A 24,974-nucleotide genomic window follows, 5' to 3' on the forward strand; every position below is an offset into this window, starting at 1 on the left:
CACAGGACAGGAACATCTCTTTACATCAGACTGTTTCCACATCACTAGGCGGGGACGATGGTGGGCTGAGACATTTAATACTGTCCATTTAAAAACAGGGCAGGACATTAAATGTCCTCCTCTTTGAAAGTGAGGTCGCCAGGGGATGATGGCCCAGCTCAGATACAGGGGGCCCGGGGGACCCAGGCCCTGCCGAAGGCTGGATCCACGGGGTGATGACTCCTCTACTCCAGGTGGCTCAAACACAGAGCCTCCCACGACGCAGCTGAAAACACCAACCTTCTCAGATAACAACGGACCACTGGGGAGCCTTCTCCACCCACCTCCTCTCCCCTGTAAGAGGCAACACAATCAGGAAAATCGACTGGACGAATGTGGCCGGGAGCTGGCTGTCCCACAGCAAGGACTGATGCCGCCCGGGCTGGAGGCTGTCTGCAAACCCTCAAACTGCTGTGTGTGGTAGCAAACTACTCCGGGGATCAGACGAGACCCGGGGGAGGAACAGGACGCTGTGACCAATTTAGAGATGAAGCATCACTTCAGCAGAAACACTGGGCTGGCCTTCATGTTGACTGTGCCCTTGAAAGCAGAGCTGGGCACAGGGGGGCCACCATGAGGACCCGAAGGACACTCGCCTTTTTTGCTCAAAGCGACCACAGGAGGAAGGGGTCCTGCTCAGAAATTTATGCAACAGTCACATGAGGTCTAAAGAAAGGGGTCACCTCACAACCAGAGGGAGGGCCTTCCAAGGCAAATGGGGGCACCAGGGCCGGAAGTGGAAGACGGAGAGGGGGGCTAAGGAGAGCCCTGGACTGCTGGCACACGAGCCTTCCACACCCGGTGGAGCGGTTTCTCCTGCTGCCCAGAGCTCCTGCGCTGGGGTCCCCGGTACCCGGGCACCGGGGCCGACACGAAAGCACAGGAAGCCTGGAGAGTCTGTCTGCTGCGAGAGGGGTGCCACGTGTCACTTGGGCACAGGAAGGTGAGAACACGAGCGAGGCCAAGAGTCCTGAAGTCAGCTTACCCAGTGCATCAAGTTTGGCTCTAAGTATGCATTGCCTTTTAAATAGAATTTTTAAAAGCCTTTTTACAAGTTGCTCTGCTCAAGTTTTAGAAGACATGAATAAAGCCAGTATCGTCCATTAAACAGCATCAAGTTAACAAAATAATAAAAGCCTGAGCAGCCTTGACTTCGCTGCAGTTCACCCTAAATTCAGGCCAAGACCTAGGAAGGAGCGGCCTGGCATGCTGAACTGGCACCCCCAAGTGTGAGTGACAACGGCAGCGGGGAGCTGGCCAAGGCACTGGCTATCCCTCGGATGGGCTGGTGACCCTAGATGATGCCACCCAGAGCTCACGTTTAGAGAAGGGCACTTTGTAAAGAGAACGCCTGTTGTTCCAGCCCCTGGCCAGCCTCCTCCTTCACCCTCTCCCCTGGGGTCCGCAGGGCCTGCTCCCTCCACCTTCAAGCCCAGGCTCCCCTTCCTCGGTGGCCACAGCCCTGGGCTCACAGCCTCCCTCTCTGCCTAGCTCCGGGGTTGTGGGCCTGACAGCAGACCGCAGAGGTCTAAGAAGCTGGTGAGCGGAGAGGAGCCGGGTGAGCAATACAGATCCACCCCTCCCGGAGCCCAGCAGGGACGCAGATGCGAGCCTCCTCCCTGGATGCTCAGGGCAGGCGGGTGGGGGGAGGACAGCACGGGTGGAGGGGCCTAGAAACCTGTCTAATTCGGGACTGAGATGAGGGAGGTGAGGGGCAGTGGGGACGTGTGGCCTGTGGTCACAGACCTCCCAGGGGAAGGGGTACGAGGTCAAGGACAGAGACCCACGGGCTGAGGGCCGGGCGAGGGCACCTGCGACGGCACCTGCGACAGAGCCGGCCGGGCCAAGGGGTGAGCAAATCGGCAAACGAGGTGTGGGAGGGACGGGTGTGCCTCAGAACGTGTGACGGGCCAACTGTGCTGACGCGGCTCAAGCACATTCCCTGCCTTTCTCCGTGGCCGGGAAGGAGGTGTGGGGAAAGCACGTGCTCACTCGGGGGTTGGGCCAACGGGGCTCGGGCACGGAGGAGTCGTGGGATCCTGGTTTTACTGCCCACGTGTCAACCTCTTAAATGTGTTGTCAGCCCCATCTTCTCATGGGAGTTTTAGTTTCGTATCTTGCCAACTTCCATTTTTACCGGACCGTTCAACATCCCCTCAGACACAGCCCATCACCATCTCCCCAGAAGAGACTCACTTGCTTCCCATTTCCATCCAAGCCCTGTGCACTGACCACGCGCCAGATACGGAGCCAAGAACCCAGCTGCGTCCCGGCTCCGTCATCCAACAGCCCCAACACGGCTGGTGCCCGGACTCTCCCGGTTTATGGGTCAGGAACGCAGGGGTTAGAGAAACGAGGCCACCAGCCCAGTCGCACAGCTTAGCGAGTGGAGGGATGAGGCTTTCCTGACCCCAGAGCCAGTGCCCTCATCTGGGTCCCACCAGGGCAGCGATTCCGAACCCTGGCTGCGCACTGGGAGCCCCAGGGGAGCTGTGACAAACACCCACGTAGGACGCCACCCCCAGAGATGTCGATGACTCAGTTTGTGGGGACTGGGACCTAAATCAGGTTATTTCTTAAAGCCCGCTCCACCCACTGGTGATTCTGACATGGAGCCAAGGGTGGGAAGCAGTAAGCCACAGACTCCAGGATGGCGAGGGCCTTGCCTCTGCTCTCCTGGCTGCGTCCCGGTCCCCAGCGCTGTGCCTGCCTCATGTTAGAAGTGAAATAAATCCTTGTTGAACGAGTGAAGGAATGAAAGCGTCACACTTTCCCACCAAGGGTGCTACAATCCTTCATCTTCCTGACCCCAAAGTTCTCCCACCACCGGAGGACGCTGACTGGTCCCTAGGCTACAGATCTCCCTCCTCCCATCCCCTTTCCACATGGACACAGAGTCATCTTCTCAGAGCATCACTTTCATCCTATCACCCTCTGTTGTTCAAATGTTTCGGCACTTGCTCCACGTTTACGGACACAGTTGCAACCCCTTCATCTGGTATCTAAGACCCCAACATCCTGGTCCCAACCTATCCTTGCAATCAGATTTTCCACCACCCACGGATTCTCTGTTCTGCCAGGCGGGCGTCCTCCTGGTCTGCAGTGCGAGTCTTGCGCATTCTTGCCAGAGCGACTTCATAATGCGTGTCCCTCTCTCTCCTTCACCCATGTCTGGATTCTACCCGTCCGTGACAACCTGACTCCCCCACCATGCCTTTGCTCTTTGCCCACAGCCCCCAGGAATCCCTCCCAACTGTGAACCTCTACACCAAGAATCTTACTTGGCTCCATTCTTACATGGCTTCTAATCATCATTTCAACGTGCACATGTCCTAATCTCCCGACTAAATCGTGATCACTTGAGAGCAGCAATTTTACCTCCCAGGCAGTGACCAACACTGCACACGCTCTGTGAATGCCGCTGGGCATTCAGCATCTCCTGTCTCGGGGCAAACGGCCTTACCTGTAATATCTGGACTGCAAGTAGGTGGAGCACACAGCCTTGGACACGTGACTGGCTGAACCAAAGTCGATGACCTTGACTCTGTACGGTTGTCTAGATGGATCCACCAGCATGATGTTTTCTGGTTTGAGGTCAGCATGGATAAGACCTAGGCTTTTTAGTTTCATCAGGGCTGTGGCAACCTGCTGGAGGACCGGGCGAATGTATTTGAGGGGCAAGGGGCTGAACTTGTTCTGCTTCAGAAAGTCATAGAGGTTCTGCTCCAGCATCTCAAAGACCAAGCACGTGTGATTCTTGTGCTGGAAGCACTCGTAGGCACGGACGAAGTTGTAGTCGTCGGCGCTCTCTGTGCTCAGGCGGGCCAGGATGCTCACTTCGATCTGACCTTGGCGGGCGTATGACGGGTGGTTCTTCAGGATCTTGATGGCCACAATCTCATTGGTGCCCCGCTTCCAGCACTTGACCACTTGCCCAAACGTCCCTCGGCCCAAGAACTCTAAGACCTCGTAAGTGTTGGTCATGGAGCACAGCACCTCATGCTGGACCAGCTGATAATCCCCCTCGCTGTTGGAGCCACTGTTTTTGGAAGTGGCAGTCGAGGTGGTGGCAGTGGCTACAGTGGCCCCACTCGCGTTATTCTGAATCATGGGTGGATGCTCTTCGATGATCTGCACGCTGCTTGTGTTCTCGATCTCCTCACTCTTCCGCTTGAGTCCGCATTTTTGGTAGGTATCAAGAAGGCTCACAGTGCTGCGACGCATGAGGTTGTGCGGTCCGCCGAGGACTGGCCCGGTGACGGAAGTGCTACTTGCTGATGTCACGACGATGTGCCCGGTGCTTCCTGGGAAGATGATGGTCTGCTCGTACGGTAGGCTGGGGTTTGGGATGGGCAGGGAGGCGCTGACGGTCGTGGCGGCTGGCTGGGATGGTGGCGCGTTCTTGCTCTGGCCATACACTTTGCTGTGGGAGCCGTACCCGGTCATGTCCCAGTTGGAACTCGGCTCTACTTTCAGTTTCTTCACGCTACAGAAGGCACTTGATTGAAGGGTGTGAGGGGAGAAAACTTGCACATGTGAGGCCATACCTGTGAGAAAGAGAAAGGCGAAAAGAAATATCTTAGTCACCCTTACACGAATGAACGTGACAGAGCCACTTCGGTTCTGACCGGCAGCATGGGTCCTAGAGTATACTGTCTTCTCACTTCGAAACAAGGTCGGAAAAGTGAATCTATTCCACCCAGAAGCACCGTCTGGTCACTCAGTCTGTGGGCTCCAGGGGTTCCAGTGTTCCGCCCGCCACCATCAGGAGGGTGGGAGACTTGCAGGGTGGGAATACAGTCAAGATTCAGAAACACAATTAGAATACCAGAACTTAGTTCATTATGTAGTTTTTTAAAATAAATATTGTTTGTGATAGAAACAAATTCTTCCTCAGTTCTCACTGGGTTGCAATCCTATTAAAACTGAAGACTGTATCAGGTGGCCCAGCTAACCGTCACATACTTAGTTGTCTCCCATGGTCAGCTCCTCTCTGTCACAGGCCCTAAGACTGTCAGGCTTACTCATCTGAGGAAACAGCTTCCATACAGGTCCAATCACAGAGCCACTCGTGATCTGCTAGCTTCTGGATGAACCATAATTACCCCCTGGCATCTTAGGCACCTTAAATAATTCTGTAGGGTTGAATCAACCAGCAGTTGGTCTGATGTTTTCATTTAGATAGTCTGAATCATTTTATCAGCTTTTTTTTGGAGGGGAGGAGTGGGTAGCACAATTCATGGGCTCTATTCACTCAGCGTTCCTGCTAAATTTATCTATCAATAAATTTATCTAGAAAGTCATACTATTTCATATCAAAACCTCACCCACAATTTAGATAACCTCAGAAATCTGTAAGGCCATAACTCTGGAATGGCTGTATAATTTATAATTATGGTGATAGTGGAAACAAACAGAAATTCATAAAAATGAATTAAGGAAAAGTAACAAGGTGATGAGGAAGGATAAGTCCTTACAGGTAAAAGCAGAAACACTGCCCATCTTCTAAGCTGCAGCTGAGAAACATTTCCTATAAAAGCATAAGGAAAGTGGGGTTTCTATCAAGCACCGTTGGTGTTTAGCGATCCCAGTGTTCGTGTCTCTCTGACCCCCTAGCATTACCTAGGGTGGTTATTTAACATTTTCCTTTTCTCCTCGTCACCCATCACCCTAGTCCACCCTCTCTCTCAGCAACAACCCACCTTCCACTTTGTCCAGAAGCCTGAGGCCAGTAGCCTTGCTGTCCGTCTTTATTCTCTTCATTTCAAAACACTCCTGAATTTGCATCCATCCTTCATCCTCTCTTCCATCTTTCTGGTCTCAGAGGAAGAGGTGACTCTCTGTTCCAACACTAAAAGTTCCCCCTATTCTCACGATTCAGCCTCTCTCATTTTCTCTTGAATGCTATGCTCCCTCCGCTGTCCACTCTGATGGCTTTCACTTTCTCCCCGTTAATTGGATCCAAGTCCTTAGTAGGTACTTAATAAAGTTTTGCCAAAAGAATCAGTGACAATCTTTCTCTTCTGCCTTCACATGTGCACATGGAAACTCCCAACATGGAAGGTAAGAGGAGTAACAGCCGTATTCTTCCTTTTCGATACTTTCCTTCTTCTCACTTGTAATCAATGGTTTATGCTCCCTTTTCTTCAAGGCTCACTCCTTAATCCACCTCCCCCCACACATACACACACTACAGGACTCTGTTCTTAAAGGTAAACGACTTCCTAATTGCCTAATCCAATGGCCTTTTTTCAGCCTCTAATCTCTTTGACCTCTTGGCAACTGACCAATCTGATACTGCTGACCACGACTTCCTTCTTGATGCTCTTATCTGTGCTGTGTGAATCTGTAACCTCCCTATCCCGCATCTGACTGCACATTGTGTGCTGGCTGGTTCCTCTTCCTCTTCCTCCTTTAAAATGTGGGCGTCTCCAATGTTTGGACTCTGTTCTCTCTGGATCGAAGCTGTCACCTCTATGCAGGCGACCCCGACACGTTCATCACAGGCCAAGTGCTCCCTCGTGTCTTTCAGTGACGTATTTCTGCCTCCTGCTACAAAATCAAGGATGATCTTCCAAAGGTGAACTCCTTACCTTTTCCTAAAAATCTAGCCATTTCACCCTCCATGATAATGTCCCCATGGCTGTTCATAAAATATTCTTCTAGTCACTTGGTTCCAAACCTTTGAGGATTCTTCTTTGCCTCCACGGACAGGAAGATTTAGAGTCTCATTTCTCTGTCCTTCAAAATGTCTCTTGTAACCATCTCTTTGTTTCTGTTCTTGCTGCCACTTCCAGAGTTAAAGCACTTATCACTCTCCAGTAGACAAAAGCAAGCACAGACATCTGGTCTACCTAAGCACTCTTTCTTCCTCTAATTTGCCCATATTCAGCCACCAGATTATCTTCCTAGAACATTTCTAAGCATGTCACGTCTCTGTCCAGAAACTTTCAATGATTCCTTAGTGTCTAGAAGATAAATTTGAGGACTCTTAACACCTTCACATTTTGATTTCAACTGCTTTGTTGGCTTCACCCCCAACTATTAACCTTCCTGAACCCTCAATTTTAATTAAGCTGTTCTACTCACTGTTTCTAGAATGTCTCTTACAGTTCCTACCTCCATGCTCTTACACAATTCCCCCATCCGACATGCCTTCACCTCTTCTCTCAGCTTATCCAAAGATAAGACAATTCAGATGCCTCCTCTTCCCAGACAACTCCAACCTATACTGATATTCCCAACTCTCCATTCCTAAGGCACTTACCATGTGCACTGCCCATTTGCCCACGAACTGCATTTCTGCCTTGCAGAATCTCTTGTCTTGAACTGAATTACTTACCTTTTGTGCTATATAACTTTTTATACGTTTAAGTCATGTTTCCATAACCAGGCTATATTCGGAAGGCGCGAGCTACAGGTTATACTTCTTTTTTTCCCCCTAGCATTAAGCCGGGTTTGTTACATATGGGAGGCACTCAGTTGATGGAATAAAGCACTCTAACTGATCAGGCTTCGAGGAGAGCTTCGTTTTCTAGCTATAGAGCAATTACCAGTCACAAGTACCTATGGAACCTGGCCTCACTCTGGAGAATAAACAAGAACCTGCCAATACTTTTCCACCCAAACTAAGGCAGAGTCCAGGCAGCTCCTGTCCTGGGGTCAGCAGTCATGTTCTGTCTATACTTCATCTTGGATGTGCTCTCACTTCCCAGGGGCAACCTCAACCTGTCTAACACCCAACACCTGCTCTGAACCCTACCTTGACCCTGATCCCATAGATCTGACAGAAGCTTCCTTTCTTGTTTGGTTCCTGAACTCCAATATCTACTTGTGTAATATGACTATACTTCTGTAGACAGCCTTCTGCCTGACAAGACTATTTTGGCTTGCTCATTCAGAATTCACACTTTACCTGTTTCTTCCTATGGTACTTTTTGTTCAAGTCAATCTCCCCTTAATTCTATAATAACACAGAAAATAGCTTTTCTATATTTATCAGTATTAAATAACCACATTGTTCTAGATATTTTATACAATATAGAAATGACCAATCCTTCAGCTTTTCGTAACGTATCCACTGAAGAGGCAAAGCAATAAGCGTTTCCTTTATTCTTTGGTATCGAGCTTGCCCCTTACTGCTCCATCCTCAGTGCTTTGTGGCAGGAGGACGGGGAGGGGGGCAGAGAGGGGTCAGAGGTGGCAGAAGAAATATGCTGATGTTACATAAAAGAGATGTAGCTCTATTCTCTGTTTTCACTGTTTCAGAAAAATCTTGGTGGAAAGGCCAGGGTGTAGCAGTGGAATTTTACAGAGGGGAAGAGAATGGCTTATGACTTATTTGCTACTGGGATGACAGCCAAGGGTCATAAAACTGTGGAAACTGTCACTGGGTACCTCTGGTGACAGATTCGCGGGATCAGAGAGGAGACCTGCATGGCTAGGGACACCCTTTGCCGCACCGCCTGCTGCAGACTCTGGCCTGGCCTGGTGTGGCCACTGCTGCTCCTTTATAAGGTCAGCAGCCACTATTCTAAGAACTAGATTAGCAATTCCCGATACAGCCTTATTTCCCCCTCCAGCTTGACTGAGATATAACACATATAAAATCGTGGCAGTTCAACGTGTACAACGTGATGATTTGATACGAATATATGGTGCAAAACGATGATCATAATAAGGTTAGTTACCACCTCCATCACCTAATTACCTTTTGTGTGTGTGTGTGGTGAGAACATTTAAGATCTACTCTCTTAGCAGCTTTCAAGTACACAATACCCCGTTGTTGACTACAGTCACAGGCTGTACGTTACATCCCAGAACTTATTTATCTTAGAGCTGGAAGTTTGCCATTACAGTCTTATTACCTTTATTCTGTAGCAGAGGCTATTTTGCTCTGCGAAGCAAACTGCTCAAAGAAAATATAGGTCAAGAAAGTCTTCAATAATAATAATAATAGCAATTATTGTTATTACTACTACTACTGTTACTTATTTTTAAATCTCTAAACTATCTTATAAGTGATAAACCGTTGCTGATAGTTGCGCAGCTTAGTCTTAAAACAATCCTACAGGAATAACCAAACTTATTGCCAAACATTTCTCCTTGAGAGTATTTTTCTGGAACAAGTCCTCCTGATTCGTGGAGATCCCAGTGAGCCCAGCCCACACCCTTTGCATTCTATTTATTCAGATCCCCAAGGCTGGGGCCAAGGAAGGCGAGGACCTTTATGTTTTCCACTCTAGGGAGAGCTGTTTCCTCTCACTTCTTTCTGTGTTGACCTTTGTGCTCTTCAAGGCCTGCTGCCCTCCTTATCTGTCAATCTTCTTCTCAGAAAAGGCAGGGGGTTTAATGGGCATTTTCAGTTTGGTCCTATGGAACCATTTCAATCACTTTTTAAGTCATCTCTGCCGTTCCTATTTGGTTCTTGGAAGAGAAAGTGAATTTTTCTCCACCTTCCTTGGGAGACTGGGAGGCTATTACCATATGGGTGTGAGGGCGGGTTTTGAGCCCATGGGGAGTGAGGCACCAGGGAAATCACTGTAGGATAAATCTGCAAAACTCACACCTGCCCCCTAGAGGGGGCCATGAGACCCAGACCATTCCACAAAAGCCCGAGTAGCCTCCCAAAATAACTCCTGACATGACTGCCGCATTGTCACTCATGTGAAAGCACAGTGAGTCACCACAATTTAGAACTAAACTTTCTAAAAGGCACATCACTGTTACCATCTGTCTCATAAGAAGGTCAAAATTATAAACACTGAATATTAGACATTCATCAGGGCCTTGCATGCTTTTTAATGTTACTGATACAAGTTTATGCAGATGTTATAAAAGTGACCAGGAAAAAGCATTTAAAAACTAATTTATTAAAATTTAAGTCAACTTGTACTACACAACTGTATGTAATATGTCCTTCCTTGCATATGGCAAATGAAATACAGCTCCTATAAAATGGGCACTAAAATACATCCTATAGTTAGCAGAATTAAACTCCATTATTTGTAAGAAGTCATTTCTTATTACCACAAAGATGAAAGTCTGCTTCTTTCATGCCCCAAACAAATCCAGGTCCCAGCTACCTAGGGTGCATTTCTGACACTGCTAAAGGCAGTGAAAGCACTGGGCCCTCTTTTAGTCATTTTATTCACATGCTCATTTTGCATTTTTAAAAAGGTATGCACGAAAGTCTGCATTTCAAAATACTATTTTTAAAACATTTGCCTTCTACTCTTTATTAGAGATGCCATTTATGTCCATAAAATGCTATCACACTTGAATTCAAACCCTATTACTCAGGAGTCTCATGATTCTCCAGATATTAAAATCTTGAGCACCCAGTAAGTACCAGGCTCTGGGCAGGATGTTTTACGAACAGGGTAAACATACATCTGACTTTGGGACAATCCGGAATCACCCTTGTTATTCCAAATGAATTAGTAAGAGCACCCTGCCCACTTTCATTCTTACGAGGGTCCTAGTTTGAAAACTAGGAGGTCAAGTGATGGGTTAAGGCTCCTATAATTAAGTGGAAAAACCAGACCTTGACCCCAGAAGTTCAAATCTGGGTAATTCTATGTGCCACTTTGTCTTAGTAGTTTAAAGAGAAATTTATTTTTCTAGAGTTAAGAATAATATTTTCCACCTTAAAAAAAAGGATAGTTAAAAATCTTCTTGATCTTCCTGAGCTCTTAAGTCACAAGAATTTTTAAAAGGTCATTTGTTAAAGGATTGGCTCATTTAGTTCATTTTTTTCCACGTATTTGCCTAGTTTCTTCATAATTTTATATTTCACAATTAGATGAACTGAAAAGTTGCTTCACATCTGAGTACATTTCCTTTCCATTTCACCACCCCAAAATTATCTACTGGAAGATCAGACTCTGCCGAAACTACAGGGATGAGTGAGGGTTCAACTATGATTAAAAAAATAATTAAGCTGAATTCAATTTCACTGTACGCTATCAAAGCTCGAGAGAAGGAACTATAAGCGAAACAGTGGCACCATTTTTATCAGTATGTAAAGTTTAATTTTGGTGTTGCAGATCACCACTCAGAATCCAGTTATATTATTAAAGAGAACAGAATCATGAACACCTTAGTTTGGGAATTCCCTGGCAGTCCAGTGGTTAGGGCTCCATGCTTCCATTACTGTGGGCATGGCTTCCATCCCTGGCCAGGGAACTAAGATCCTGGCAAGCTGCATGGTATGACCAAAAAAAAAAAAGAACACCTTAGTTTAGGAGGTGCCAACTTCCCCACTTCCTATAGTCCTTTGGCCACACACTTCTACCAAATAGTAAGTATTTGATAGAAGCTACAGATCTTTCTTTTTTTTGTAATCCAGAACTCAAAGGACGGATTAATTCCCATACTCAGCTGACTGCTATATCTCTCTTACATATCACATTATGCACATAAGGTATAATAAAATTACAGAATATTTCAAAAAATATATGAATGTTAGAAATACGCATCTGAATGGACATTAAAAACGCCTAAAAAGGGTTAATCTGTATAATCATTGATTACCATAATTTGATGCCTCAGGGGGTTGAAAATAGAAAAAATTTCTTCATTGATATATGTAACAATATTCATAAAATTTTAATGACAGTAATCCTGCTTGTCAAGTTTATACTTCACAAGGAGTACAAAGATAATTTCAGGTTAGCCCATTTCTAAATAATACATTTCCAAAACAGTGTATACTAAATGTCTATGGGGCTTGTATATCATTTTCCATCAAAGTCTATTTATCTGCTAGCTGTGTAATGTTAAATGTGTAGTATATTCCACCAGAGCACAGTTTAGGATCAACCACGAGCTCTCCAGAATTCTTTATCAATAATGACAATCACAATACTACTGATTCCATTAAGGGCCCTCTATATAAAAAGACTGGAGTTGGGGACAAAAGGAAGCACAAGACATCTAAGACATCGGCACTGCGCTAAAGGAGCTTAAAATCTCATGGGGGTGCCAAGTTCAGTGCAGAGTAAAAAGGACAACTGGCAATTCTGGGCAACGTAAGCAACTTGCCAAAGTAAATGCAACAGGAGTTCAGAGGCAGGAATCACTATGGGCTGTGGTTAGGCAAGGGTTTACAGGGGAGGTATGACTTGAGCTGCGACTAAAAAGATGTTATATCTTTTGAAGGGCATAAGGACAGTGTTCCAGCTCCTGCTAACTGGGTGTTGGGGGCTTGCAGCCAGCACTGTGGTCTCTGCCCTCAGGAAGCTGAAGCTTTGCTTGGAGACAACAACTTAGGAGCATTTAATACATTAACAAATGCTCACCCCCAACATAACTACCAGTCTACACTGTGTGCACCAACAGCCTACTTATCCAGAATTGTCCTCTTCTGATAATTTCAATCTTCTAGAAGTAATTTTTAAATACTGAAAAGGCTGGTGTGAAGCCCTACCACTAAAGCCACTCACTTTATACTGACTGTCATCTAACACTCGATTAACAAGTCGTAGAGGGACTGTCATTACTGGGTTTGCTCTCTGTGTCAGACTCCAGGTGCGCACACCCCACAACCGTAAGGTCAGGTGCATTTCCCATTTTACAGATGGGTAAGTGGAGTGCAGGGAGATGACACAGTTTGTCCAAGCTCACTTTGCTACTACCAGCAGGGCTGGGATTTGAACTAAGGTCTGCCTGACTGCTAAATCTGTGCTGTTAACCCTTCTTCTTCATGCTTTAGGGTCTCGGAGTTAAAGCACCAAATAAGGAGACAGGTACCATAACAGCCAAGGCAAAATGAAAGCTGGTGTGTGAGAGGAGACTGATCTAAAGTATGGGGCACACCGACTGCACGCCACCTGGTAAAACAATGGAACCCACGACAGCCCTCCCAAGTCACCTGGCATTTCTCTATCCTCTGGTTATGATGACATTTGGGAAATACAACCACTCAAAACTGTTCAAATGAAATAAATTTACCTCCTGAAAGAGGTAAACTTCACTTCTCTGATGTACAGTGGCACAGTGGACAGAGCACCGGTCTTGGGTGAGCTGACCTGGGCTGTCCTAGCAGTCCAGGGGGGAGGTAATGAGGACCTGGACTAAGGAACTGCCTGAGAAAACAGAAAGGAAGGAGCAGAAACATAAGACTGTGCAGAGAAGAGAGGCAAGACGCACTGACAGACGGGACGCAAGGGCAAAGGCGAGGGAGCGATCGAATACGTCTGGGGGCCTGAAAGGAGCGGGGTTCCACAGACGGTGACATGGAAGATGGGAGGTGGTCTTAAAGCGTTGTTTCTCTTGGGGGATGGGATAATGGAATGGGTTTTGAACAAGATGAATTACAAGCACTGACAAGAGATCCAAGTTGAAACCTTCACTGTTCAGCTGTTCATACTGAAACTCTGAGGCAGGGAAGCGCTTAATTTACCAAAGTTACAGTGTCAGGAGCCGCTGGTTATTGACAATCAAGCATCTAGTTCCCATTTGCTGAGTTGAGTCCTGAATGAAGATAAACCATTTGGAAAAGACAATGGAAATCAATAAGATGGGCTAAGCTTGCACAGGATGAATCGGAGCGGGGAGAGGGCAAGGTGACCCTGAACCAGTCCATGCATAAGACCAAGGACAACGGGGTGGAGTCAAAAATATGGCTAAACAAAGATCAGTAGGACAGAGTGGCAAAAATATGGAAAGGGAAAAAGACTGAAATCAAAGGATCACATCCCAAAGAGACTGGGAAAGGAACGGTGTTGCTCAAGATGAGAGCCGAGTGAGCTGGAAGAGCTCGATTTTTTTTTAATTAATTAATTAATTTATTAACTTATTAACATTTATTTTTGGCTGCGTTGGGTCTTCGTTGCTGCACGCGGGCTTTCTCTAGTCGCGGCAAGCGGGGGCTACTCTTCGTCGCGCTGCACGGGCTTCTCATTGCGGTGGCTTCTCTTGTTGCGGAGCACGGGCTCTAGGCGCGCGGGCTTCAGTAGTCGTGGTATGAGGGCTCAGTAGTTGTGGCGCACGGGCTTAGCTGCTCTGCAGCATGTGGGATCTTCCTGGACCAGGGCTCGAACCCGTGTCCCCTGCACTGGCAGGCGGATTCTTAACCACTGCGCCACCAGGGAAGTCCCAAGGAAGAGCTCGATTTTGGAGAGACTTCATTGAAGGCATTAGTAACAACAGAGAGCAGACAACGTTCTATATGTACCAACAGAAAAACCAGGATGGGAGAATGGGTGAGGCGTCGTTGACCTGAGGGTTGTCAACAACACCTAGATGAAAATGGAATCCATGTGGGTAAAGCTGTTTCCCAGGAGAAATGGTGTAGAAAGTAGAGCAGATGGCAAATAAAGTAATCCTTGGGGGCACAGACGTTGTCAAACAGTATGAGGAGGACAGTATGAGTCACAGTGAAGAAGTCAAGGATAAAACGATGAAAAAAAAAAACAAACACAGAAACAATTAAGGGATTGATCCAGGAGAATGAAAACAGAGAAAGCGCTACTGGGCCTGGCTAGGAATAAGCCACCAGCCCTCTTTTCCCACAGGGTCAGGAGGAGAGAAAGAAGGGGCACTCCCCTGGGAAGAGAACCAAGTGCACCATGTTATGCCCCTTGCTTTCCCAAGAAATATGATTCTCTTAAGGACTTTCAAAATCTTTTACGTCATCTTCCTTGAATCTGCAAATTCTACCATAAGTTGTGTTTCTCCAGTTGAGAAAACATCCTTTTCCTACCATTTGCAAATTCTCCACATATCTATCTACCTACTGGCTCATTATTTGTCCAAATCAGCCCTTATCCATGTTCAGACTTACTTTCTCTTTCTGAAAGTCGCTAACATCACCTATAACAGAGTCAAGCCTCTCTCAAATTCCCCTTCCTGTGACTCTGCCTCATTGCCTGGGACTAAGCCATAAATCACTATGGATGTGCCAGCCTTTCACTGCAGTGGGTAAGTACATGTAGCCTATAAATTGATTATCTAGAGGCCATGTTACCAAGTGTTCATAAGCAATCTGAAAACTGCCAATCCAAGATAATTCTGGTGAAAAATAGAATGAGACCGATAAAACAAACATGCTTTTCAGTTTCTTTCTCCAGGAAACTGGAGAATCAATGAAAGGAAAACAAGTGTACAAAAAAAAAAACCTCAAAAACTCTGTTTTCAAGCAATAATGGCATTAATTAAGAACGTTAATTATTTAAAAAAAATACTTCTCAACATAGGTGTATGTATTTGCTAGGATGGCCATAACACAGCACCACAGATTTGGGGGGCTTAAACAACAGAAATTTGTTGTCTTGCAGTTCTGGAGGCTGGAAGTCCAAAATCAGGGTGTTGGCAGGATTGGTTCCTTCTGAGGACCCTGAGGGAAGGATCTGCTCCATGGTTTGCAGGGGGCTGTCTTCCCTTTGTGCATGTCTCTAGGTCCACATTTCCCCTTTTTAAGGACACCAATCATATAGGATTAGGGCCCACCCTAGTAATCTGTAACTTGACTACCTCTGTAAAGACCCTTCCTCAAATAAGGTCACATTCTGAGGTAGTGGAGTTAAGAGTTAAACATGCGTTTTTACAGGCAAGGCGGTTAGGGAGACAATTCAACCCTTAATGGAAGGTTTAAGGAAACCAAATGCATTTTACTAACGCATAACTTTCTCAGGATATATTGTCATATTTTAAAAGAACTCTCTCTGTTTTTCCCTCCTTGGAGATAAGACATTCCATGTTGTAATTTCCCTATATCTTGCCTCAATGGACCCAGGAGGGGATTTCAATTAGTCAAATATTATACAAGCAAAAGCAAAGTGATTATTTCAAATTAAATTCTGCATAAGTTTATGTTACTTATGTAGTGCTTCTGGAAAAGGCCATGCAGGAATGTCTCTGCAATGTATATCGAGGAATAATTGTAGTCATTCTGGTATAAAAGAGAATTGAAAGTCACATATTAATAACACCAAAATGGGAAAGTAAACTAAGTTTCTAGCTCAGATTCTGAGTGCTCCAAACATTTCTGAAGGAGACATGAGTACACTCAAGAGGCAAATCAGTTGAGGGCTGGGCGAGGATGAGGAACTTTCCTTCTTCAGGGCCACTCTCGCGTTAATAGAGCCTCGGATCGGTCTTTTCTCAGACACACTCTACTTCCCTTCTGCTACCCATGTTGTCCTTTTAGTCCAAAGGTGGTAGAGGCTTACATTTTTCAACTTTGCATCTTCTTTCCAACTGAGGATCTCAAGAAGATAACATTTAAACACACCTGGTGGGATGAAAAAGGTAACACACCCACAAACCGTAAAAACAAAATAAGCTATACTTCTGGGTTTAACCCAGAATTTCATTTAAATACACATTTTTCAAAGATCTAGCAGGCTGCTCACATTGTCCCTGAAATGTTCTAAATGAGGCAGTTAAAGTCTCAGCAGCATTAATTTTCAGGTGTTTGAGTCCCAACAAATCTTTACAAAAGCACTGTGTCCCCGGATCTTTCAGCCACTTCCTATCACTGGCAGACCAATTCCCGTCCATTCAATATTGTTTCCAAAGCATACTGACTACCTCAAGAAAGCAGTGAGCTGGAGCGGGGGCAGGTACTGAGGGGTTAGCTACGTGTCTGGCGATGCTAGGGTAAGCCTCAGATTGAATTTTTCTACCCTTCAGAAATGGTTTATAAGGTCCAAATCAAGACTAAAAATCTGGTAGGCTTGTTTTCTCTTTTAGGCAAAAAAGAAGTAGTTATTCTTAAATTCCTCTTACCAAATTATGCGTTTCATTTAACCTTACCCATCCCATGCCCAGCCCACAACTAATTTGTCTTGTGAATTTAATTAGCTTCTCCTTCAGCAGTGTTTGGCGCACTCAGAATTGGAACTGAAAACCTACTTTACTCTTTTCCATTTTGGTGTTCTTATTACTGTGCCACTGCCAACTTTCTTTTACACCAACAAATTATGTAAATCTATTACTCTGTTACTCTGGGTAAATTCTATTAAGAAGTGACCCCTCAAGAGGTATGTTGGAGTCCTAACCCCTAGTACCTGTGAATGTGACTTTATTTGGAAATAGAATCTTTGTAGGTGTCATCAAGTTAAGATGAGGCCGTAGTGTGAGTTCTAATCCAGTATGACTGGTGTCCTTATAAGAAAAGGAGAAAGGACACAGACACACAGAGAGAATGCCTCATCAGGACAGAGGCAGAGCCTGGAGTGATGTAGCTGCAAAAGCCAAGGAACGCTGAGGATGGCTGGGGGTCACCAGAAGCTAGGAAGAGGCGAGGAAGGGTTCTGCCTTGAGTCTCAGCCAGAGCATGGCCCTGCTGACACTTTGGTTTCAGACTTACAGGCTCCAGAACTGAGAGAATAAATAACTGTTGTTTTAGGTCACCCGGTTTGTGGTACTTTATTATAGTAGCCCTAGGAAACTATACTCTCTGTGATGTAATTCAGGATATATTTCATTGAAAAAACATGTTTGTACTCAAGCTACGATAAAGTATTTATAACAATTGCAGAGTCACACTGGCCGAACAGCAGTCTGCCCTGACAGCCTGTCTTCGCAGCCTCTCACTTGAAAGACAGGAGAAGCATCCTCAGGCTTACACGCCCCCGTCTGAGTTCCGAGTCCTGGAAGGGGGTTGCTAAATACCTCTTCTCTTTATGCAAGTGTATTTGTTCTTCGTGATCAACATGTGACTTCTCTGGAAGGCACAGAAAAGTTCAGTCTGTTCTCACCGGCTACGGTAACAGTTAAGGAGTCCCGGCCAGCACTTCCTTGGACCTGCCCTCTCTAAACCTCAGCTTCTTGCTGTTGTACAGACAAACCAGGACAAGAGGCCACCATCTGCGTCCTGCTCTCAGTGCAACACCTGTCGCTGCCTCTTGTACTCATGTTCATGTATTTCTTTGAACATTTCTCTCGTGGGCTGCTACCTACCTGCAAAGGAAACTTTGTGAAGATGTCATACAGACCCAGGGATGCCCATGAGGCCAAGTGCACAGAGCTCTTTTTCCTGGGTTCTCTTCAGAGACAGAATTCTTTCATTCCTCCTCTTAAAAGCACAGTAATATAATCCTTCCTACTTGATTTAAATGGTGACTGCCGTTTACAACAGTAACTCTACGTTACAGCTCCTTTGCTCCTCGGAGAATTTTTTCATTACTCTCAGTTGCCTTTAACTGACGTCTGATGAAAGTCAACTAGCGATCAATTTGGGAAAAGGTAGAGGAAGCGCTGCCCGATGGTGTAAAGGGAGGAAGGGGGGCGGAAAGACATAAAGAAAAGCCGGAGGGATGGGGGAAAAGCAGGCTGGGATGCTGGGAGGGAGTAAGGTTGGGGAGGAGGAAAAGGAAAAAGAAATACAAGATGGGAAGAAAGGGAGAACACAGAATGCAAGTGAAATGGTATTGTGAGCACATGCAGAATAATAAAGCAACACTGCGATGTGTTTTGTAAACTATGAAGCACAAGAAAAATGCTACATGGTATTATTCACAATATTTAGGCATGTATTTGTGTGTGTATGTTGCAGATATAAAAACAAGCTGGCACAGAGATCCCTTGGCAAGACAACCAATAGCCCGTTCTAAGCCACGCAAATTAAAGCGGGCTCTTTGGGCCGCTGCGAGGACATTTTTATGCTGTGAGTCACTGTCATCAAACCAGTCCTGGTGTTGCTGTGACCCAGCAGCCCCATAGTGCTGGCCACTGGCACACGGCCTGAGGGGAGGTGCCCACTCTGATGATACCGGGTCTTGCTTCCCTCCCCCGGAGCACAGCGAAGGGGTCAGAAAGCTCTCACGTGTCCTGCTCTGGGGCACAGAGGATGGCAGCTGGTGACATAGCTGGTCCCAACTTAACAGTGGTTTGTGTTCCAAGGGCTCAATTCAGATCATTTCTGAGTTCCCAGCCACTGTGTCAGATGTGGGCTCTGCCCCTTGCCGGCTGCAAGTCTCAGCAAGTGATGCAGCCTCGGCACCCCAGTTTCCTCCTCTCTGAAATGGAGACAGTATCTCATAGGGTCCTGGTGTGAAGGGAATGAGTCAGGGTCTATCATGCACTTAGAGCAGTGCCTGGTCCAGAGTGAGCTCTACGTAAGTGTCCGGTGACAGAGGAGGAGGGGGAGGTCAGCTGGCTCGCCGAGGCCCATCTAACAAGCAGCACGGCCAACACGCCGGCTGCTGGAGATGAACCAAATTCACAGGGTACAGGGGTCCCCTCAGCACCACGCCTGGCCGGACGAGGGCCTCGGTACCCTATTTCTGAATGACCGGACAAGGAAAGACAGAAAAGACAATGAAATGGGACAAGAGCTCATTTGTCACTTATCTCAAATGCTGTTCCTGGAGGGAAGGCAGGTTTGGACAGGAGGAAGCAACTTCCAACGATTCTGAAGAGGACACCGGGGAAACTTGGAGGGATTCAGAAGATTCAGATACAGACTCTATATTTTACCTACTTTACCTTAAAAACGTATGTCCTTCTTTTCTGTGTAACATTTTAATCAAAAGCACTACTCCTGCACACTACTATATACAAAATGGATAAACAAGGACCTACTGTACAGCACAGGGAACTATATTCAATATCTTGTAATAACCTACAATGGAAAAGAATCTGAAAAATACATAAATATATATACATATTTATGTATAACTGAATCACTCTGCTGTACACCTGAAACACTGTAAACCAACTATACTTCAATTTTAAAAAACTAAAAAAAGGGGCTTCCCTGGTGGCGCAGTGGTTGAGAATCTGCCTGCTAATGCAGGGGACACGGGTTCGAGCCCTGGTCTGGGAAGATCCCACATGCCGCGGAGCAACTGGGCCCGTGAGCCACAACTACTGAGCCTGCGCGTCTGGAGCCTGTGCTCCGCAACAAGAGAGGCCACGATAGTGAGAGGCCCACGCACCGCGATGAAGAGTGGCCCCCGCTTGCCGCAACTAGAGAAAGCCCTCGCACAGAAACGAAGACCCAACACAGCCAAAAATAAATAAATAAATAAATTAAAAAAAAAACAACAACTAAAAAAACAAAACAAAACAAACACTACTCCTGGTCATAAACGGGACCCAGTTTCTATGCACAGTGTACGCATTGCACATTTGTATCTACTGTATAAACTATGACCTAAGCATTTCTGATCGACAATCAGTAAAAAAATTGAAGACTCCTAATACATGTGATAATTATTTTTAATAAATTATATATGTTCTACTTTACTCTTATGTTTATTAAAAACACAAAAATAGAGAATTTAAAAGGATGAGATAAAATATACATATTCTAATATTTTCTTCTACATCCCAATAAATTGTTCTGAGCCCTGCACTTTGAAAATCCCTGTTATAACTCAAGTAGCTAAAGCCAAGTAACTTGGAATTAGTCTTGGCCATATGGTTAAACTTGGCCAATAAAAAGGGAGTGACAAGCGTCGTTTCTGGGCAGCCAGTGTGCAATTTGCCTATTTGGTCCCACTTCTCCCTGCGCACGTAACCAGTGATGATCCCGGGGTGGGTGGAAGGATGGAATGAGGGTTAGAAGGAGCGGAGAGCCCAGCTGACTCAAGGGGAACAGGCAGCAAGATGGTGGAGCAAACCTTTGTTATTTTAAGTCCCTGAGACGTGGGGGGGGGGGTATTTGCTGCCGCAGTATAACTTAGCCCATCCTAACGAGCCCTGTAACCTTCCTTAATGATCCTATCCCTAATGAGCCTGAATTAATGAGGCTGATTGTAATTACCTTTTGATGCTCGGCATCCTCACCCACCAAAATCAGAGCACACATTTTTAGAGACAACTTAAAAAATTCTAAATAGTTCAGTCCCTAGCTTCCATATATTAGCATCACTTCTGGGCTTTGTGAAAAATGCTTCCTGAGATCAGTGGGTCAAATGATGGAACAGCTCTGACCCGCACAGCTATTAGTGACTTCAGGTGTGCACGCATTAATCCCCACCCAATAACTTTCCTGAACAAGTGGAAGGTATAGGATCACCCATCACAAATGCTTCTCGTTTGGTGTGGAAACTTTGAGGCAAATGACTTTCCAGTGACAAAAATGGGAGGCTGCTCTCCAAACCCAAATAGGAGTTTGGCACTACAGAATTTAGGCTTACGTGCCCTCGTGGGAGAACCAGCTGATGCCCTGTGCTGCTCTGTTCTCTGGGAAAAATGGACTTTTCACACCCTGCCCCCAGTTGCATGATGCAATGGTTATGTTCTTGGTAAAGAATAGTCAAGTTCTGACGTCATAATAACCATGGGTATTAGTCATGGGAAGCTCACAAGCCTGGCAAGGCACAGTCTGTACCCTCTTTACCACTGAAGTCAGCAATGGGTTTAAAAATAGCATTTCTCACACACCCAGGTTACCACCGATTCATTAATGGCAGAACAAACACTATTCTGGACTCCTTACTTATACGGGATTTTGGATCGAGATGCCTAGAATTGAGGCACAGCATCTGTCATTCCCCTAGTAGGGGTGTTACGCTGTACTGTCTTATAAATAGAGATCTGCAGATCCTAAAAGAAGGAATCCTCAAAAATTACAAACCAGGATTTAAGATGCCATCTTATTTGTGACTCAAAAATGATGAACCTAAAATACAAATAACCAGAATATCTATCAATTTGGGAACTATAATGTGCCGAACATACCAAAATAAAGAGGGCTGATGTTACAATGATAAGTGACAGCTGTCTCAGCGAAGTCTATAAAAAAAGAGTCTGAGATTTTTCATTGTTTAGCAGGGAAAGAAGGTATTTGAACCTAGATGCCAGATACAGGTTCTTTAGAGAGAAATATCCCTGAAGCAGAGAATGTTTTCATAATTTATAGGTATCCATAAAAGCACATAATGCCTTCTACCCAAATTCTGTGCTTAGTAAAGCAATCTCTGATTTCTAACAGGGACCCCAGGAAGCACCTTCTGACTAAGTAGGAAATGCCCTTGTATGTGCATGTCTAGGGTTATCTTTCTTTAAATAATTCAGATTAATCATCTTCCGTAACAGCAGTCCCAACCTTGTTGGCACCAGGGTCTGGTTTCGTGGAATACAATTCTTCCACGGACGGGGGTGGGGCGGGGGGGGGCGGGGGGGGAGGAGGGGCAGGAGATGGTTTCGGGATGATTCAAGCACCTTACATTTATTGTGCACTTTACTTTTATTATTATTACATTGTAATATATAAGGAAATAATTATGCAACTCACCATAATGCTGACAGGAGGTGGAGCTCAGGCGGTAACGCGAGCGATGGGGAGCGGCTGTAAATACAGATGAAGCTTTGCTCGCCCGCTGCTCACCTCCTGCTGTGTGGCCCAGTTCCTAACAGATCACAGACCGGTAGCGGTCTGTGGCCCAGGGGTTGGGGATCCCTGTTCTATAAGATCAGTTAGTAGGAATCAGTCCTTCTGAACATCATAATCCTTGACAAATTTATGAAGTCACATTTCCAAATCTGCCAAGCTGAGGATTCTAGAGACCGTGGTGGTCACCCAGAAATATTGGCTGAGTGCCTGCTATGTCCAAGCACCACCCCAAGTGCTGTAGGAAGGCTACAGGCATCGTGAAAAACAGTACTACTGCTTTTCAAGAGACCAACAAGATGAGATGGGTGACATGAGAAAAGATAACTGACCAGATAAGGCAGGCGTAACGGTTACCGACTCACTGCAGGGGTCAGAGGGAGAGTGGGGCACAGGAGAGCACCCCAAGAGGAAGAAGGGGGCAAATGAAGCACAGAGGCCAGGGGACACACAGCAGGCTTAGGAAATAAGATGAGACCTGTTTGTTTGTTTTTAATTAATTTTTATTTATTTTACTTATTTTTTTCTTTATTTTTGGCTGTGTTGGGTCTTCGTTGCTGCGTGCGGGCTTTCTCTAGTTGCGGCGAGCAGGGGCTACCCTTCATTGCGGTGCAAGGGCTTCTCATCGCAGTGTCTTGTTACGGAGCACGGGCTCTAGGTGCATGGGCTTCAGTAGTTGCGGCACGTGGGCTCAGCAGTTGTGGCTCATGGGCTCTAGAGCGCAGGCTCAGTAGTTGTGGCGCATGGGCTTAGTTGCTCCATGGCATGTGGGATCTTCCCGAACCAGGGAGGATTCCCTGCATTGGCAGGCGGATTCTTAACCACTGCGCCACCTGGGAAGCCCGAGACCTGGTTTTATATAAGTTTTATAAGCCAAGTACTCCCCACAGGACCTGGGGTAGTTTGCAGGTACAATATAAAAATAAGGTAACTTAAGATAAAGCAGGATGGAAGCCGTTTAAAGGGAACACAAGGAAACAGAAAGGGTCTGACTGCAGTGAGGGCTCCTGCAGAAAGACTGGAGTCAGGTGCGGAGGGCCTTCGGCGCCAGGCTTCGCCTGTATCCGGGAGGTGGTGAGGAGTCGCAGGGGTGTTTGGTGGGGGCAGGGGGAGGATAGGATTAGCAGGGGTTCTGGATGGAAAATGGACTCGTGGCAGAAGCCTAGAGGTAACCTGCTCACCTTGGAGGTGCATCTGGGAGAGAAGATCCTGGAGGAAACGTGGCATCAGTGGGAACTAAAGCAAGGTCACAGACAGGAGACGAAGGGGCAACTAAAGACCTTGGCAACTAAAGGGGAAGACAGGGCAGGAGAGGAGTCTGGGATATCGTGTAGGTCACGGTGACAGATCGAGGGGAAGGCTGGTCCCTTTCTTGGTGTGGCAGAGGGAGGCATGGCGTGGTGTGCACGGCCAGGCCGGCTGGGCGGTGGGCCCTGGGAACAAAGGGGCTCGCGGGGCACGGCGACTCTGCTGCCAGAAAGAGCTCAGACACACCAGGGACCAGGTGGCTGCAGTGCTTCCCCGGGAAACCCAGACAGCAGAATGCAAGGGGCACTCGCTGGCAAAGACTGCTCCTCTAACCCCCAGCCTGCCTGATTCTCGGTGCGTGTATCTCGCAAGCCAGAGGTGACCTGAAACAAATCAGCGCTTAGGCTGGGCCTACGGGTTACTGACTTGTGACACTGGCCTCAGCTGAAGCTGGGAACACTCTCAGAGAACACAGAATCGTAGTCCTTAGGCTTGGGCACCTACGGCCCTGAGTGAGAACACATGGAAACCCTTATAGAAGTCCATGGATCGATCAGAACAACTCGGCCAGTTAGGGCACCTCATATTACACAGAAGATGTGAGTAGAGAACATCTGAATGTGTGTTCTCCTGCTGATGGCCAGAGGCAGCGGAAGTGCTCTGGCTCCTTCACCAGCATCAGATGCGCCCTGTTTACTCCTCCAAAGGGGCTGAGGGGACCCGGTGCTGCAAGTTCGTTCTAAGGCAGCTCTCAAAAGGCGGCGAAGGGCACAAACTGCACCGCTCTCGCTGCACCTCATGGCCCTCAGCGGACGCCGTGTGGTCTTGGCCCTGCCACTCAAGCCCTTTGCATTCTTTTTTAGTTAAGCAGAAAATGAAGCTTTCAGCTCCATTTCCACTCTCTCTGCATGAATCCATTTCTTCTTTCTTTCTTGGCTCAAGCTATATGGCTCATATAAGATTCCCACCGAGTTCTTCAGTGACTCTTACTTTGCTAAATATTTTTCTAAGAAATGCTGAATCAAAATAAAAGGTGGGAGAAGGTATGAGAATACATTCTAAGGGGCAAATGGAAATATAAGAAAGGTAAACGAATAAGCCTGTGGATTTCCTGTTTCCCAGCTTTTACTCCCCTCCATATGTTAAGAGTCATGGGGTAGTGCCCTATGGAAGTGAAGTCAGCAGCCCAGGAATCTGTTTTCCATTCTTACCCCTGCTGTAAAATTCCAGGAAGTCACCAGGAATTCCTTGGAGGAAAAGCTCTAACACCAGCTAGCTCAGAAGTAGAAACCACTCTGCAGTTTCTTTGTCTTCCCTGCATTTCGTCCAAAGTATGGTTGAAAATCACCACAGTCCATTTTCCCTTGGACTGGAGGAAAGTGAGCTGACGATGGGC

At 46.4% G+C, this 24,974-nt stretch overlaps 1 protein-coding gene across 5 annotated transcripts in view; it reads right to left on the reverse strand.

Moving 5' to 3' along the window:
- HIPK2 (homeodomain interacting protein kinase 2) overlaps nucleotides 1-24,974 on the reverse strand; it is a 188,209-nt gene that overhangs the window by 118,397 nt on the left and 44,838 nt on the right. For 4 of the 5 annotated variants that reach the window (XM_061198806.1, XM_061198805.1, XM_061198802.1 and 1 more), the window contains exons 1-2: nucleotides 5,742-6,208; nucleotides 3,503-4,586 (exon numbers count right to left, since the gene is read on the reverse strand). In XM_061198806.1, coding sequence (XP_061054789.1) covers nucleotides 3,503-4,586; nucleotides 5,742-5,826 — 1,169 coding nt within the window. In that variant the 5' untranslated portion in view covers nucleotides 5,827-6,208. Of the gene's footprint in view, nucleotides 1-3,502; nucleotides 4,587-5,741; nucleotides 6,209-24,974 lie in introns of those variants that run through there. The other variant, XM_061198803.1, reaches the window with a different exon arrangement.

The sequence above is a fragment of the Eubalaena glacialis genome, chromosome 8 (genome assembly GCF_028564815.1).
Source record: "Eubalaena glacialis isolate mEubGla1 chromosome 8, mEubGla1.1.hap2.+ XY, whole genome shotgun sequence".
Lineage (NCBI taxonomy): Eukaryota > Metazoa > Chordata > Mammalia > Artiodactyla > Balaenidae > Eubalaena > Eubalaena glacialis.